The sequence below is a fragment of the Xiphophorus maculatus genome, chromosome 9 (genome assembly GCF_002775205.1).
Source record: "Xiphophorus maculatus strain JP 163 A chromosome 9, X_maculatus-5.0-male, whole genome shotgun sequence".
Classification (NCBI taxonomy): domain Eukaryota; kingdom Metazoa; phylum Chordata; class Actinopteri; order Cyprinodontiformes; family Poeciliidae; genus Xiphophorus; species Xiphophorus maculatus.
The window spans coordinates 27,236,577-27,253,151 of NC_036451.1; the positions used below are offsets into that span (position 1 = coordinate 27,236,577).

At 43.1% G+C, this 16,575-nt stretch overlaps 2 protein-coding genes across 8 annotated transcripts in view; both read right to left on the bottom strand.

Moving 5' to 3' along the window:
* Window positions 1-8,124: 8,124 nt before the first annotated feature.
* LOC102222242 (zinc finger protein Gfi-1-like) lies at window positions 8,125-14,484 on the bottom strand. 3 transcript variants are annotated; one of them, XM_023339109.1, is made up of 7 exons: window positions 14,390-14,484; window positions 11,484-12,513; window positions 10,919-11,107; window positions 9,809-10,194; window positions 9,587-9,724; window positions 9,299-9,464; window positions 8,125-8,947 (listed from the first exon to the last, which is right to left on the bottom strand). In XM_023339109.1, the coding sequence occupies exons 2-7, from the start codon at window positions 11,593-11,595 to the stop codon at window positions 8,769-8,771; spliced, it is 1,170 nt and encodes a 389-aa protein (XP_023194877.1). In that variant the 5' UTR covers window positions 11,596-12,513; window positions 14,390-14,484; the 3' UTR covers window positions 8,125-8,768. The 3 variants fall into 3 exon arrangements, with proteins under 3 accessions (XP_023194877.1, XP_023194878.1, XP_023194876.1); XM_023339110.1 differs by having other exon boundaries at window positions 11,484-12,239; window positions 12,346-14,484; XM_023339108.1 differs by having other exon boundaries at window positions 11,484-14,484.
* Window positions 14,485-15,197: 713 nt separating this feature from the next.
* evi5 (ecotropic viral integration site 5) overlaps window positions 15,198-16,575 on the bottom strand; it is a 45,449-nt gene continuing 44,071 nt past the window's right edge. For all 5 annotated transcript variants that reach the window (XM_023339451.1, XM_014471366.2, XM_023339448.1 and 2 more), the window contains one exon: window positions 15,198-16,139. In XM_023339451.1, the coding sequence (XP_023195219.1) occupies window positions 15,867-16,139 (273 nt within the window). In that variant the 3' untranslated portion in view covers window positions 15,198-15,866. The remainder of the gene's footprint in view (window positions 16,140-16,575) is intronic.

Below are 16,575 nucleotides of genomic sequence, written 5' to 3' on the forward strand. Positions count from 1 at the left end.
AACGAAATGAAATCAACACGTGTTTCCAGTTTATGATTCTGTTTCCACCAGTTTATCCCACATACAGAAAGAGAAAGTAACATTATAATCTAGAGTTACAGGACAACATTAATATGAAATATGTAATAAAATAAAGTCAGTTATAAGAATGCCAATATCCATCATTTTCACACCTTTAGAGAACTCAACTTCTTACCTCAGTCAGCTGGTTGAAAAACATAAAACAAAATAGATAATATATATTAATATAAATAAACTAAGACACTTTCTAAAAGACCTGGTGTCAAAATGATTCCGATTAAATACTATAAAATGTTAATCCTTTTTTTAAATTTATTTAACCAAAATTGTAGTTCCAGAACCAGTAAGGTTTCTACATACACTTTGTAGCATTGTGCTTTATACTATCATTTAAGTATTGTTTTATTAAATATGTAATTCTCTAAATAACCTCAGAATCTAAGACATGTTCATTTCTTACTTTGCTTTTTCACTGTTAGCTTGTCGTGGCTGTTGTTGTCACGGTGAAGATCACCTGCCTTAGAAACAGATCATTTTCTAACTCAATCAGTGCTTGAGCTTTAAATCTTAGTCCAGCTGTGCTCTCTGCCTTATCAAACACACGTGTGTTCCATCCTGAATGCCTCTTGCATCCTGCTCCTTTCCTCACCTCACTCTCTCATCCATCTGTGACTGAACAGGAACATCATCAGCTTGCTAAAAGGCTGCACTGCCCTCATACTTGTCACTTTTTTCTGTAGGATTTCTTCTCTTCTGTCTTCTTTCGCAAAACGATTCAAGAAGCTCCAGTTATGGAGCCTTTTAACCTGAAGAACCTTTTACTGTCATCTACAGGACTTGTGTTGTTAGAGATGGACTGGGAGAGAAGACAAAACCAGGCCAGCGATGTAAATGCAGAGCTGAGTGTGGAATCGGCCCTGAGGGGGTGGAGGGGTGGAGGGTTTGGGGTGAAGCAGAGGGGTCTGCGACTGAGCGACGGTAGAGCAATAGTCTTTCTGGTTCCTGAGTGACGGCTCACATCCAAATGGTGCAGTGATATGTGATGCTAAATGAAGCAGCTAAACACGTCTTTAAATGAGAGGACAGCCTTACGGACTCTCCTGCCTTCTATTCCCCAAACCTGTACTCCTTCCACCTCCTCTATAGCCCACCCCATCTGCCCCCCTCTGACTGAACTCACGCTGTTCAGGGCCTCCGGACCCTCAGAACACAGAGCCCCAGCTAATGGAAAGCTTTCAAGGACGACGGCCACAGAAAGATGTCAGCTCTCGTTTGGCCCAAACACCCTGAGACAAACTGTTCTGGACAGGGCTAGAAAGTGAAAATAACACCGTCCACGCCTTTCACACACCCTCCAGTTGATCACTGTGCGTCTGCAGTGACATTTTGGTAAAGCCGCTGGACAACATATTAAAATGCTGGTTTTGGACTAACACTGGCAGTAAAAATGGAACTAGTGATAAGAATCTTTGCAAAAAAGGGGGGCAGTCAAAGCCAGCACTCACCGTACATTACCGTATTTCTTCACTAAAGAAATACGGTAATGTTTATCTGTTTCTGTCTTCAGTCAACTACTTCACAGCATACTTTCACAACAAGTTTCTGTCAGGAAGAGATTCTCAGCAGAACCATAGAACTTGTGAAGATGCTGGGTGAAGCTGGTAAGAAGAAGCTATTGCTCTAAAAGCAAATATTGATACGTTTGGAGGAAAAAGGGGGGAACTAGCAAGAGAACATTATCCCAACTGTGAAGTACGAAGAAGGAACTGGTGAACTTGACAAAATAGTGGAATATGTGGAAATATTAAGCAGCAGCTCTATGGGCCAGAAGTCTTGCAAACTACTATGAAATGCTTGTGGAAGGAAACGCAGCATTTTTTGTGCCAAGTCATTCAGTTAAAAAGGCAATGCTACCAAAATACTGTGGAAATATTAGAAAAATCTGAAGATTAAATCTCATTCTGCCATTTGGGGAGGTAGAAATTTCAGTACCAACCAACGATCCAGATATTTACGGCTCTTGACCTAACACCAAGTATTGAATGGTTCTGAGTCGAGTGTAAAATTGGACATGGCATTTTTACTAATAAAAATCTAAGGAGTGTTGCATCCATTTCAGTTCAGCTTCCCTGAGTCAATACTTTCTGTCACCAAATTTTTGCTGCACTAAGAATGTTTTTTTGATTTGTCTGCAGCACATCTAAAGACTGAGATATTTGCCTGTTGTAGTTTATACTGGCCCTACATGCAGGCTCTCGTAAAGGTTTTGTCCTTTTCCGACGACTGCCTGCAGAATATTTCACTGAGAATTTCTATGACAGACCAACAAGTGGAAGAAAATATTAAATTGGTACTGATGTTCATTAAAACTAAACTGTTGCTGCAAATTAAAACAAATAAAAGTAGACTGTGGAGTATTTTGACCATGTGTTCTTTTCCTATCACTTGACAATGATATGCAACTATGTGTTGTTGTTGTAACCAATATCGTAAAAAGTGGATATGCAGCAGTATATGCAACCCATAGGGGTGCTTTGCTAGAGGGGGCGCCAAAATATGGCGTAAAAAATAATTTCTATTGGAGAGCTGTATAAGTGGATATCTGGAGCCGGTTCTTCTCTCATTTAAACTGGGTTGTTGTCTGATGACTGGGAGCTAAAGATGAAGAGGCAGAAAAGAATGTGGTCAGTGCAGAAAACAAAAAACAGAGGAGGAACAAGAATAAAGACGTTCTATGATGAGAAAAGCTTTTCAGAGTGGTTGTCAATAGTTATTTCAGTCTATCAAGAAAACGTGTGTAAATATTGAAGTTAGCTTAAGTTGCTATAATGACAGGTCACTGTCGTCTTGTTGTCTTACAGGTGTATAGTGACGCTATATCGCGTCCGCTCAAACCTCAGAAAGTAAATCTTCGCCCTGGTTGTAATAAAATGATGACGTTCAATGACAATAGAGAGTTTCAAAAGGCCTGTGAAACAAATATGTCGATCCTTTTTGCTTAGATGAAATTCTCGTGGAAACGTCCTTTTCTCGGACTCTGTGGGGTGGGACGGTTTTACTGTGTGTGCTTCAAGTTGAGGGAAAAGAAAAATTCTCCGACATTCTGTCATTTCCGGGCAGCAGAGCCCAAAGTGGCGGACTCTCTTGTCTCGCGCGTCCCGCCTGTCAGCCGCCTCGCGCATGTCTCTTGCTGTTATTCTCTCCTCTCTCATCCTGCTGCCGTTTCTTTGCTGCGTCATGAATAATTTGTGCCCGCGCCTTGTTGCTTGATGACAGCTGTGCAGTTGGTTTGCAGTCTGTTTTTCAGATCAGGTGAATAATGAATAAGGCCGCGCAACAAAAGAGCTGCTGTGTCCTATATGAGCGTCCCGCTTCTCCTCTTGTGTCGCAGCTCGGTTGGCGTGTCAGTCAGTCAGCCAACCTGCCAACCTGCGGGGTGGAGGAGGGGGGAGGATTGCTACAGGCAGGCAAACAGAAAAAAAAAAGTCTGTTTGATGCAGCAACTTTTTCCTGTAGAAAACATAAACAAAGGCTGTAAAAACGGGTCGGTTGTGTATCTGCTGCCTCATCTGTCTTTCTGTCGTTAATCAGTGCTGCTGCTCTGCAGCCCGCTGTCAGTAATCCTGCACCTCTGTCGGGTTTATCTCAATCTGGAGCCTGTCAGACCTGCGTGAAATCTGCTGAACGGAGCATGAGCAGCAAATACGGCGTTATTATTACAGTACACACAGCAGGCGCGTCACCCTCAGGGGAAATAATCACATTTACTCTCTGTGTTTCCCCTCACAATAAAGAACAACATCAATCACTAAGTGTTTTCTAGGTATTAACATCAACACTTGTCAGCTGCCTGGGAGTCATCTTTTTCTTTTTCTTTTTCTTTCTATTTTTAATTTTTAAATCAAGGACCTATTTGTCCGTCATTATTTTTGCTCCACTCTGTAAATTTACGAGACAAAAAAAAGTCGAACAGCAGCTTGTTTAGGGTGTTATTATATAGAAATACCTTTTATTTTTGAAGTTTTCAGTACTAAAAAACAACATCGTGTGAATGAAAACACAGTTGGGTGATGCAGAACCCAATGGGTTTTCAGGGGAATGACGTTTTAAAAAAAAAAGCGCACTGAAAACAACAAAGAAAAACTTTTTAATTTTGTTTGGTTTGATTGATGACATCACTAGAGGCACAAGAATCAAGCTGGTGGTGGAGAACACCAGCTGCCTTCTGAAGGAGGGATCTGTCGTTTACACCTACCTGGAACTGACCCAATTTCATTAATTTATTTATTGATCCACATCAGTATTTTTTCTTTTCATTTTTTGCCCCACATGCTAATTTTGAATACCCAGTACTCAAAAAACAACAGAAATATGTACAAACACCAGATTTAAGAACTCCAGTCAGCTGCCTTATGTGACGTCACCAGCGGAAGGTGCAGGTGAAAACTTGCATTATTGAAGGCTGGTGAGAGATATTGATATTTATGGAAGCCCATTGCTGCCATGAATTAAAAAAGATAAAAGGAGATAAAAGATAAAATTCACATTTTGCTGACATTATTACGAGAATCAAAGTCATAATTTCGACTTTCAATCATAATCTTGAGATAAAAAGTCATATTGTTTTACTGCTTAGTGCAGCATCTCATGACTTCGAATTTCATAATTATGATATTCTATCTCAAAATTATGAAATATTTTCTCATAGTTACGACATAGGAAGTCAAAATTGTGACTTAGAAAATCAAAACTATGACTTTCTCACTCATAATTATTACTTTGAATACCTTAAATATGGCTTAGAAAGTTGAAATCATGACTTTTTATCTCAAAATTGACTGAATCCCATAATTAATACTTTCTACCTCTAAATTACAACTTTTTAATTATGATGTAGAAATTCAAAACTATGACTTTCTAACTCAATTTTTATTTTGAATATCATAACAATAGTATAGAAAGATGTAACTCTTTCATCTTTCTATAGAATGGCTTTTTAGCTCAAAATTGACTTTGTATTTCACAATTTTTACTTTGAATCTCATATTTATGACTTTTTATTTCATAACTAGGACTTTGAACGTTGAAATGCTGACTTCCTGTTGTTTTTTTTTTTGTTTTTTTTTGTCTTCATTGTGGAAATGGGCGTCCACAGAAATGAAAGCAATAAAGCAAAGTGGATGGATAAAGCTGATTGTGACATGTTCTACACGTGACAAACCATTACGAAAGTGAGCTAAATGTATTTTCTAGAAAAGGCTTTAGGTTCCATTTGTTTTAGTCTTTTTGCAACAGACTCACCCAATATAACCTGTAAAAATGTCCCTTTGTTTAACAAAGGGCTGAACTGAATCAAATTTATCAAATGAAACCTCCCCTCTATCATTCATGTTTCATTCCAGATTAATAATAGATCATCCAAAACCACCAGAACTCTGACCCTGATCTTTCTAATTGCAGTGCTGTGTCTGTCAGGAGAAGTTAATCCACTCACGTCTCTCCATGCTACATGTGTGATCCTGGACGATGCGACGCCTGTGTTTCTAGGTGTGCTTATCTGAACCCCTCAGACTCCACTGTTCTGATGACTCGGCCTCTCCCATCGATCCGGACATCTCTATTCATATTTGATATGCCTTGAGGTGCAGGGTGAAGTGGTGGAGGGGGGGCATTAAAGAAGAAACCCTCCCACCCCCCCCATGCCCTCGGAGGAAATCTGGTCAGCCTAATGGCTTGTTTAAGGAGTTTGTCTTAAAACGGTTTTTCTCTGAGATTTCACTGCAGGATCTCCATCCTCAGCGGGAGAAAGCAGAAACGGTCATAGCAACAGTGGTTAGGCAGAGTAATGAGAGGTAAACATCTCAGCTGCTCTTCCTGCCTTTCGTCGACACATCATAGCTCACTTATTTAAAGCGTGTGTGGCCAGCCGGTGGCTTGCTAAAAGTACTAAACGGTGAACCTGGAAACTCCCCTCAGAACTTCCTGGAGTCCGTCTGTCGTGTTTGTCTTTTCTTACAGCTGAGACTCAACGCTGAGCCGTTCTGTCTTATCCAGAGCTGATCGATGTGATGTGATGTGAGCAGCGGCGGCGTTCTCCAAGCTCCAGCAAACCCCGACACCGACTTCTGCCCATCCTCCTTCGGTCGGCTCGACTCGGCTGCTGAAATATTCAGTATTTTCGCAGGCCTGAATCTTGTACAATTTAGGGGGGAGGAAGTGAGGCGTTAAAAAAAGAAATCCTTGTGAGTCACTGATTTCAATCAATGTCGAGGAAGGAAGACGTCGCCTCTCTCTTTGGTTTCTCTCTGCTTCATGCAGTCCGAGGTGTTCGTCCACAGTATGAATGTTAGATTAATAACAAACGACTAACTCACCATGCATTAGATTAGTTCTGTTTCCCGGGTGGAAAAACGTTTCATGTCTAAAAAACGAGACCCGGAAGCAAAAACGTCTGAGTTTGTCTTCTTTGTTTGACTTTGTTTTCTCTCAACATAACAGGCTCAAAATCCTGCTTACATGCTGACACAATTCTGGCTGGATTTTTATCTACCGCTCTTTCTGTCCGAAAAGCTGATTTTTAAATTACAACACGGTGATGTTTGTGACGTTTGTGGTCGTTCTGGAAGCTTTACGCCGGCCCACTTCATCCACGTTTAAGGAGCGTTTGTTTGTGTCAAACTTTCAGATGTGTAGTCGGCATTTTGAGGTCAAGTCAAAGAATTTGGGCGTAGTCTTCATTATTTCATCAACTTAAAGGAGTCCCTCATTATGATATAGCCACCACCATGCTTAACAGTTGGCAGAATGTAGGGTTAAAAGTCTCAGCTTGACTCCTCTAGATGTTCTTGTCGTTAAGGTCAAATAGTTCCATTTTGTCTCATCTGACCATAAAACTTTTACCCAGAAGGCTTTTGGCTTGTTCACACCACCTAGAAGACGCCTGTGTTTCTTTTTGGTGACGTAAAAACTCACTTTACTGCATTCCAGCATCTTCCAGTCAACGATCAGGTCAGGGGGGGTTTGTTCCTAAACATCCTGGCATATTCCCTTTGACCTGACAGGTCGGATCAGACTGTTGAAACCTTGACAGTTTCCTCACAGAACGACGGTCCCAAATACACCAGAATGGTTCGTTTACCATCAAAAGCTTCAGGTGAATACTGCCCACCGGTCTCAGTCAGCCATGCAGGATGTTACTACTTCTTACTAAGTGTTTTAGCTCCAACAGACACATCACGGCAATCATTCTGTTTGTTTTGCTGTCTAATCTTTCAATTGTGCCAGATTAAATCTGGTGTTTTGCTTTGTGGAAACAATCCCACTGTCGCCAAGCCTCCCCACCCCCAGAAAGAAAGAAAGAAAGAAAGAAAAAAAACGAGGGTAAGAATTATTTAGTTAACGGTTAGATCTGCTCAGGCTGTTGAAGGTGCAAACACAAGGCTGCAGTGGTCAAAACAAACTGGAGCCTCTGGGCTTCAGTCCCAATCACAGCACTGAGACCCTTTCATCACATGGCACATCAAGTCGCACTTTTGCTTTTCAGCTGGACTTCAGTAACTTATGGTCATAATAAATCTGGACCTTTAAAGATCTGCTGGTGTTGCATTAAACTTCTGGATCTCTCAGGTCTTCTGGTTCTGGTTCTGGTTCTGGTTCTGGTTCTGGTTCTGGTTCTGCTCTGCTCTGCGTCCCCAGAGCCAGAACCAATCGTGGAGAAGCAGCATTCAGCTTCTAAGCGCCACAGATCTGGAACAAACTTCCAGAAAACAGCAAAAACGGCCGAAACACCGAGTTCCTTCAAATCCAAACTAAAAACCCAGCTGGTTAGAACTGTTGACCCATAATAAATGGAACATTGACCAACATATTTCATGTGTAATGATGATTTTAACAAAATGTGTTTATGAGGATTTATTTTTTTACTGCTGTAAATGTGCTGCACAAATAAACTGATTGATTGATTGAGTTGACAGAAGTCCAGTAATAAACTGGACGATGGGACTGAAGCAGACTACAGGACATGTGATCAGACTGACTGGATTATTTATTTCGTACGTGTTTTATGTCTCGTCGATTTCATTTATAGCGATAATAATCCTCAAGTAGAATTTCACCTGTGTTTATTTTAACAGTAAAATCATCGTTTCTTCTGACAGAACAACAGAGCCGATCCCTGCAGCTGGCAGAGAGAGAGAAACAGAAAAAGAGAGAAAGAAAGAGAGAGAGTGTCTGTTTTGCCCTCATCTCTGCCAGATGAAAACAACAACACCTCCAGTCTTTGCAGAAAGAGCAGATCTTTATCAGGTGCGTTTATTGTCCGTTTAACAGAGTTATTTAAATCATGCTTTATCTGAACACATCTGCCATTTGTCTCTCTCATTTTTCCTCCACAGCTCACAGCTTATCTCTGGCTTTAAAAAAGAAATGAAATGGGAGGAGATGAAGGGGTGGAGCAGAGGGGGATCTAAAAAGAAAAGGAGGAAGGATGCTGTCATTAGTGTTGCTCCTGTTTTTTTTTTCCACCGCACCTATAAATAATACAAATTATAAGATATAATAAAAAAAATAAAAAACAAGTCGATGGGATCCAAATTGTCTTGAATTTTCAGTTCATTAAAAATGGAAGAAAGTATGTGTTGAGAAAAGGAAAAAAAAAAACAAAAACAGTTGTTTTCCTCCTCCGGTGGCTCCAGCTCTGTCTCCTTCCCTCCCGGAGTGAAGGCCGGACCGCAGCTCGGTCTTCTGTCTCACTTCAGTCCGTGCTGTGTCTCTTTGTGCCTCCGCAGGTCCACCTTCCTCTGGAAGCCTTTCCCGCACAGGTCGCAGCCGAACGGTTTGTATCCGGTGTGTTTCCTGCTGTGCGTGATCAGGTTGGAGCTCTGGCTGAACGCTTTCCCGCAAACCTGGCATTTGTGCGGCTTCTCGCCTGGAGAGAGAGAGAGAGAGAGAGAGAGAGAAGCAAAATCAGTTTATTTATTTATTTATTTATTTATTTATTTATTTATTTCAAATCAAGCCGGGTTGTAGGTGCGTCTGTAAAGGGAATTATTTTTGCCAGGGGTTGGGATGCCGGGAGGCTCCGACTGTCTCTGGATGGCGCAACAAAACTTAAATATGTAAGCAATAGTTTTAACAAATTACAAGTTATGGGGGAAAAAAAGTAAGTAAGTAAGTAAATAAATATACTGGAACAATTAAACCTCCTACTGACCGACCTCAGCGGGTTGAACAGTATTGGCGCTAACCGGGCGTTTTGACGCACTTTGGTGAAACTCACCCGTGTGGATGAATGTGTGTTTCTTCATGTCGGACTTCTGGTGGAACCTCTTCCCGCAGTACTGACACGGGTAGGGCCGCGTGTCCGAGTGGATGAGCAGATGCGTGGATAGCGTGGAGGAGCGCTTGAAGCTTTTGCCGCAAATTTTGCAGTCGAAGCTTCTCTCCTGAAAGGCGCGCAAGAAAACAAAAAACGAGATTGGTGTGTTTTGTTTTTTCCTTCAGTGTGTGCATCCACCCTGACTGAGAAGAGAAGATGCTGCAGGATGTGGTTTCACCGGGGTTTTACCTGAGAGTGCACCGCTTTGTGCTGCTCCAGGCTCACGGCGTGGCCGAACGTTTTGCCGCAAATGTCGCACGCAAAAGGCCTCGTGCCGCTGTGCGATCTGCGGACGTGGACCTCCAGGCCGTGCGGGGTGGAGAACACCTGATCAACAGAGATGAAGATGAAGAAGGCAGCAAAAGGAGACGGTCGTGATTTACTCTGAATGCGCTTCAACAGGAGCCTCACCTTCCCGCACTTGACGCACTTGTACGCGCTGTTCAGAATGAGGCTGGAGCAGAGCAGGTCGGGCCGGGCCTTCCCATCGGCCGCCTTCCCGTGCAGGCCGACTTCAGGGAACAGCAGCGCGGCAGCCTGCCTCCGGTAGTCCCCGTAAGGCTCCTCCGCCAGGGCCCGCTCTGCAAACACGGCCGGGTGGCAGCTCCGGTCCGCGTAAAGCGCCATCACCGCCGGGCTGGCGTCCACCTCTAGGCCGGGATGGAGGCTCCGCTGCGCCACGGGCCGCCGCACCTCCAGCTCCGGCCCCGGGTAGCTGCTCCAGGCGTACGGCCGGAAAGGGACGGTGAAGGGCTGGGTTTCACCCACCAGGGGAGAAAGCGATTTTTCGGAGTCAACTGGAGGATGACAGGGGAAGTTTTAATGAAGCCAGTGGCGTGACTGTACGGGAGCCCAGCAGGGCCTCAGAGATAGAACCAACTGCTGCTGACAGCTCTGGACATGAACTTTATATCAATAAGTAAAATTTATTATTATGCATTAACGTCGATAAACCTACACACAATGTTTTATCGGATAAAAAAAACATCATATGGTGATTTTTAAAATGAAAAATAAAATAAAGACATTGTTTGAAAGTTTCGCCGTTGACAGCAGTCGTGTTGGATTTTACGGTGTGTTTTAGCTGTCACTTGTTTTCTTTTGGAACAATAATAAGTTAAATAAATGTATGTGTGTGTAGGCCCTACTTGTAAAGTCATCCTTTTTAGGAGAATGTCTGGCATATTAAGGAACCTTCTGAACACTGATGGGCCTCATGGGGCCCAAACAAATGTGGTAGATCCCCTTGTTTAGGGTTGGGGTTAGAATTAAGGCATGAATAATGTTTTGGTTAGATGTAGACTGGTAATGGTTAAGGTTAGGGGAAAATGTTAACCACAAAAATGAATGGAACTCAATACAAAGTTTTAATATGGGTAGCAGTATAAGCGTGTGTGTGTGTGTGTGTGTGTGTGTGTGTGTGTGTGTGTGTGTGTGTGTGTGTGTGTGTGTGTGTGTGTGTGTGTGTGTGTGTGTGTGTGTGTGTGTGTGTGTGTGTGTGTGTTGGGGTTGTGTCTGTACCAGGCGACGCGGATGGGGACGGAGGCCGCCAGAAGTCCTCATAGTCCGCGGAGCGAGCGCACAAACTGTCGGCGCAGCTCAGCGGAGACCTGGGGGAGAAGTCCGCAGCTTCGCCCGGGTGGGAGGCCGGAGAGAGGCCGTAGCTGTCCGCCGAAAGGTCGGCGTCCTCCTCCGGGAGCTTATCGGTATCTGAGATGGGGGAGGAGAAGCGAAGCTTTTACCCAGTGAAGCTTAAAGCTGAAGCTTCAGATCACAATCTGGGAATGTCCTTTATAACCAGGAGGCACTTTTAACAAGAACTAGTCAATGAAACATTTACTCTTTCAATAACATTGACTAAAATCGATTAAATCATATTTTTCTTACATTTTAAAATCTTTTCAGAATGTTTGATTGTTTCACAAATTTTAAAAATTCAGCATCTCAAAGCCCTTTATGAAACAACTATATAACAACAATATATCCACAAAATCCTTTACGCAGATCCCAATTTTAAAGCAAACTGTCCAATTTGACTGTAGCTACATTATGATCCAATAATCTGTCGTTTTCATTCAAATCCTACCTGAACAGATGTGAGCCAGTATCGTGTCCAGCCTGCTGTAATCATCCTCCAAAGTCCGCGGTCGGTGGTAGCTGTGCGCCTTCTTATTCTTCACCAGGAAGGAACGAGGCATCTTTAGTGTATGTGTGTGTTGTGTGGTGTGTGCGCGCGCGTTGTGTGTGTGTGCAGGGGATGATGGGGAGGAAGAAGCGAGAGCGAAGGTTAATGACGGGGATCCAGCTGCTGAGCAGAAGGAGGAGACCTGGCGGCTGGCGTCCTGTTTACAGATTTGATCTGAGCCGCTGACATCCCGAGCGTTTTAAGAGACTTTCACATGACAACGGAGCATGCGCGCAGGCGTCCACGCCGTCCGCCAGGTGTCGGCTCGGACAGGTGTCACCGAGGCTGACCGCCCGCTGAGCGGCGGCAGGTAGACAGCAGAGAGCCGCAGCGGGGGGGCCCCGCGTCTCTTCCGCTTGTTTTTCCACTCAACTCAGAGTTTTTAACTGAGCGTTTCACCTCCGTCCCGCTTTCGTGACGGCAAACAGTCCCGAATGAGTAGAAGATGATGACTAGATTTAAAAGTTAGGACTTGTTTTTGCTTTCTTTTTTTTTTTTTCCAGGTTCATCCGAGTTGCCGCCGCGTCCTCATGGATCAGTCCATCAGAGCCGGAGGAGCGATGACGCTGCAGCCTCTCACTTACTCAATCAGAGAAGCAGGGCAGAGGTGGAGGCAGGGGCCAGAGGAAACGCGGAGGCGCAGCCCGCGGTGTGGAGCTTCAATTAGAACATAAAGAGGTGGGGGAAAAAAATCAAAAATCAAAATTTTCCTCCATGATAACTCATGTAAATTACACAGAGTGTGCGAGGCGACTTGAGAAACCTTATCGGAGTGTGAAGAGCGCCATAGTGCCGCTCTGCTGATCAGCTGTCTGTTATATGACGCAGTTTCATGTGGCACTGCGGCTGTTTGCGCCGGACACAGATCATGACGCACAGATTAGCAAATCAGTGGTGAGCCAGACTGTCAGGCGCGGGGCTGGAGGTGATGCTGGAAGAAGAAACGTTCTGCTTTTATGCGGATCAACACGGATTAAATCAGAATAAATAAGAAAATTAGAAAAAATAAATAAATAACGATATAAAGAAAGAGAGAAAGAAAGCAGGATCTCTTTCTTGCATCCCGTCAATCTGATCGCTTTTACGGTGATCGACTTCACCAGCAAAACGAAGGACAGGAAGTCGAACCGCACCGATTAGAGCAGCTGCCGCTGCAGGGCCCCGCTGGCTGGGGCCGATAGGAGGACGGCACCAACTTGTGCAAGTGAAGGTGCCAAGATGGGGACAGGACATGGAGCACCAAATCAAATATTCAAAACAGAATATCAAAGTCTGCGCCCTTCTTGGGTAAATGGCGCTCAGTTCTGCGCCAGGTCATTATTGTTTTCCGCACAAACGGAATAAAGCAGCGCGGCGTTTTGAACAGCCTGTCCTGCGTTTCCATCCCATCCAAAACAAACTGGAAAAACTCTACATGATTATTTTTTTTAATGCGTTTTCATAAATACGATATTTTGTTAATAACAAACTTCAGAGACTCCATGTCAGCACGACCACTTCATTTGTTGAACATGTCCAGTGAAATTGTGAAACAATAAAATTCTGTTTAATCTGTTTTTACTGATTTAATTTTTTAGAAAACATCTCTGCTGTTATTGCACCTCTGTTTCTCTGCACTGATATTGTTAAATAACCAGATTTCTTTTTTAATGTTTCATACAGTTGCACATTATGTACATTTGAAAAAAAGTCATCGTACTCACATCCTTTGGATCGTGATATAATTGGACAGAATTTTAAGTAATAGTTTTGTACAATATATTATTTTATTACTCTTATTTTTACCTTTGTTTGTATGTTTTTTTTTTGTTTGGTTGGTTTTTACTCTTTTGGAACGTTGTTGTGTGAATCTGTTTATCTGATGCTGCTGTTGCACCTGAATTTCTCCTCTGAGGCACAATAAAGGTAATAATTACTGTCTATTCTAAACCCGGTGGTAATTTAAGCCTATAGTGTTTTTATTCATTTTATGTATTTATTTTTTTTTTTTTACAGTTCTTACACCTGGGAGGAAACAATGCTGGAGCACAATGGGGTTTTTTGTGGGGTTTTTTCTGGCGCTTGTGCCGCCCTCTGATTGAATAACGCCCTGAGTCGGAGCCATATTTGCCCATATGAATCTCCACAACTTTATTTCCTCTTTCAGCCATGGGGGGGGGGGGATTTGCTGAAACTTGTTCTTGCTCGATTTACTTTCATCACGTGACTGTCTAACGGGATGGAGGGTCTCCCCTGCCACCTCCCCCTTAGAAAAACAAACCGTTCGGTTCAGAAAATGAAATAAAACTTATCTAATGCAATAAAATGCACATAAACACGCTAGTATGGATACGATCATTATTTTTAAATGGCGCGAATTTCCACGTTCCGAATAATTTGCTTTCCCTGCTAAACAATTATGTCCGTTGTAATTTATGTCCATCTTCAAATCTTTTCGTCATCCTTAAATTCAGCTTTCAAGCCTCTTAAATGTGAAAAAGCACCAAATGATTCATCCCCTCCCACTCTGCGCAGTCTGCGATTTTATTGCGTTTCAGTAAACGTCAAGAATCAACCGCAAGAAAAACAATAATAAAAACGCATTCAGGAGACTGACAGATTTCCCTTTCATTTTTCAGCTCTAAATTAAAACGTGAATTTATGCCAAATTAATTGAACATGTCATAAAACTGGAATCGCGCTCAAAGCCTCAACTTCGCGTTTCTCTCCATATTTTGAAATGATCCAACGATTCACCGTCCAAGCAAAAGGCATCATTAGAAAAGGGTTTAAAAAAACAAACAAACATTAGTAATAACCATACAGACCTGGGTTATGATTCGGTGCCTGAGGAGAGCTGCTCTTAAAATGTGGTTTTGTGCATGAAAAAACTTGAAGCCGAGGCTCGGCTTTTGGAAACCGCGACAAATCACTTCCTGAAAGAAGAGAATCTTAGCGAGAATCTTGAGAGGAAAAGACGCTTTTGAGTTTCAGAGAAAAAAAGATGTGTGTGTGATCAGTCAGCTGAAGATTTAAATAAATAAAAAAATATATAAAGAAAAAATCTACTGCAACCATTAAAACACACACCAGAGCGCAGAGTTTATGAAACTTTTATTACGAAATCTTTCCTTTCTCTCACCAGTACAACGATCTCAGAGTGCTTCATAGTGTTGCCATGTGTTCTTACACTGCAAAGTGCCACGATGTGCTTCTCTCCCGGTAACAATCAACCAATCAACGGGAGATTCTGCTGAAGCAGACCTAACGTTGGGGTCTGATCGGACTCCCGGATGTGCGGCCTGAGGTTCGTGTCTGGTTCCCAAATCCAGCTGCTGGCTTTGGGCGGGCCTGGCAGCCCAACGCCTCCGGTCTGCGGGTCTCGCCTCGTCTCCTCCGCTTCTGTGCAAACGTGTTAAATCATCACAGGCCAGATTTGACTCGAACGCAGATGCGCCTCGTGCAGTCAGGAGGAATACTCTGACCGCGGCGTCCTTCTCAGAACGTAACGATGCGTGATGACTGAATCACCCTCTGACAAGAATCCATCTTCCTTTTCCTCAAATCATATACATACAAAATATTATACATATATATATATATATATATATATATATATATATATATATATATATATATATATATAGTCCCTTCTTTATTATTTGTACAACATATCTAAACATCAGATATGCAATATTAATACATGGTTTTCAAGTTCAAAACGAATAAGGAAAAAAAAACAAAAAAACATTTACATATGTACATATGGTTTGCTGAGCGCCTGGTGCAGGATGTAAGCTAAAGGCCTTGAATGGGTCAGTGCTGGTTGATAGAAGCAGCTTTGATACCAGGCTCTGACCAACACCATCCAAGCTATACACACACGCACACGCCCACACACAAGTAGAGTTCCGCCCCTGCATGATGGAAATAACGGTATTGACGGCTTCAACGGAAGTCGTTTATAAAATCCTTTAAAAATATAAAACATGCTGGATGAAGTGTGGAGTTTGGGATAAATGTTCTATTGCACAGTCTGTCTTTCTGTGTTGTACCTACAGGAGGGCGACCCCCAGGCCCCCAGGCCCCAGGCCCCCAGGCCCCAGGCCCCCCAACCCTCCACCTTGTAGAGTTTGATTCTGTTTGATTCTCTGCTGAGGTTCAGATTGACCCCGGCTTTGTCAGTGGTGTCCAGGAACAAACAAACAAAAATAATAATAAACAAAAAACAGTGGCATGATTCATAAGATATGAAATGACAGATTTGCTTTTTGAAATTCAGAACTCTGGATCCGGGCCCTGCGCTCACACCGTGGTGGACTTGATCTGAGGCACGGAGAGCCGCAGGGCGTCGCCGTCTTCGCCGTCCTCCTCGTCGCTGTCTGTGTCCTCCAGCTTGGCCCGCAGCCTGATGCGCCCGCCGCCCCTCGGCTGGAGGCTCTGCAGGTCGGGGTCCTTGGCTCCGTCGTCGTCGGAGGACTGGTAGGACTCCCCGACTCCCATGTAGTGATTGACGATGTGGATGCCATCAAAGCTGGGCTGGCTGACCAAGCCCTTCTGTCCTTTCAAGCAGCAAATCTGGTAGAAGATCAACAGACAAAGGTTAATGGGTTCAGAGACGCTAAGGACTGGATCAACATACACATAGAAGCAGAAATACTGACATGGTGACCTTCAACAACTTGATGGATGAAACACTTAAAGGGACAGTATTATTTAGTTCACTGTGCTATTTTATAGCACAATTCAGTAACTGTTAATTTTAGTTGTTCTAAAAATGCTTTATACATCAAATATGACTTAAAAGAAAATTGACTTTTTAATGGAAACTGGGAATCTGTCTCCTGTTCTTTCTGAAACTCCGCCCTCAGGAAGTCATCACAACATGGCTCCTCTATTAACCCTTTAACAAAGTTTTTACCAGCACTGAGAAGAAGCTCCTATAATGAGCTCAGCAGTTCCACCAGGTGTTGGCTAATTGTTGCCAGCTAGTCTGAAGGAGCTGAGTGGGGGA

Coding starts and splice junctions, on each gene's coding strand:
- LOC102222242 (XM_023339109.1), bottom strand. CDS start 11,595: ATGCCTCGTTCCTTCCTGGTGAAGAATAAGAAGGCGCACAGCTACCAC. Junction 9,465..9,586: donor ACAAAGCGGTGCACTCTCAG/GTAAAACCCCGG, acceptor CGCGCCTTTCAG/GAGAGAAGCTTCGACTGCAA. Junction 8,948..9,298: donor ACACACATTCATCCACACGG/GTGAGTTTCACC, acceptor CTCTCTCTCCAG/GCGAGAAGCCGCACAAATGC.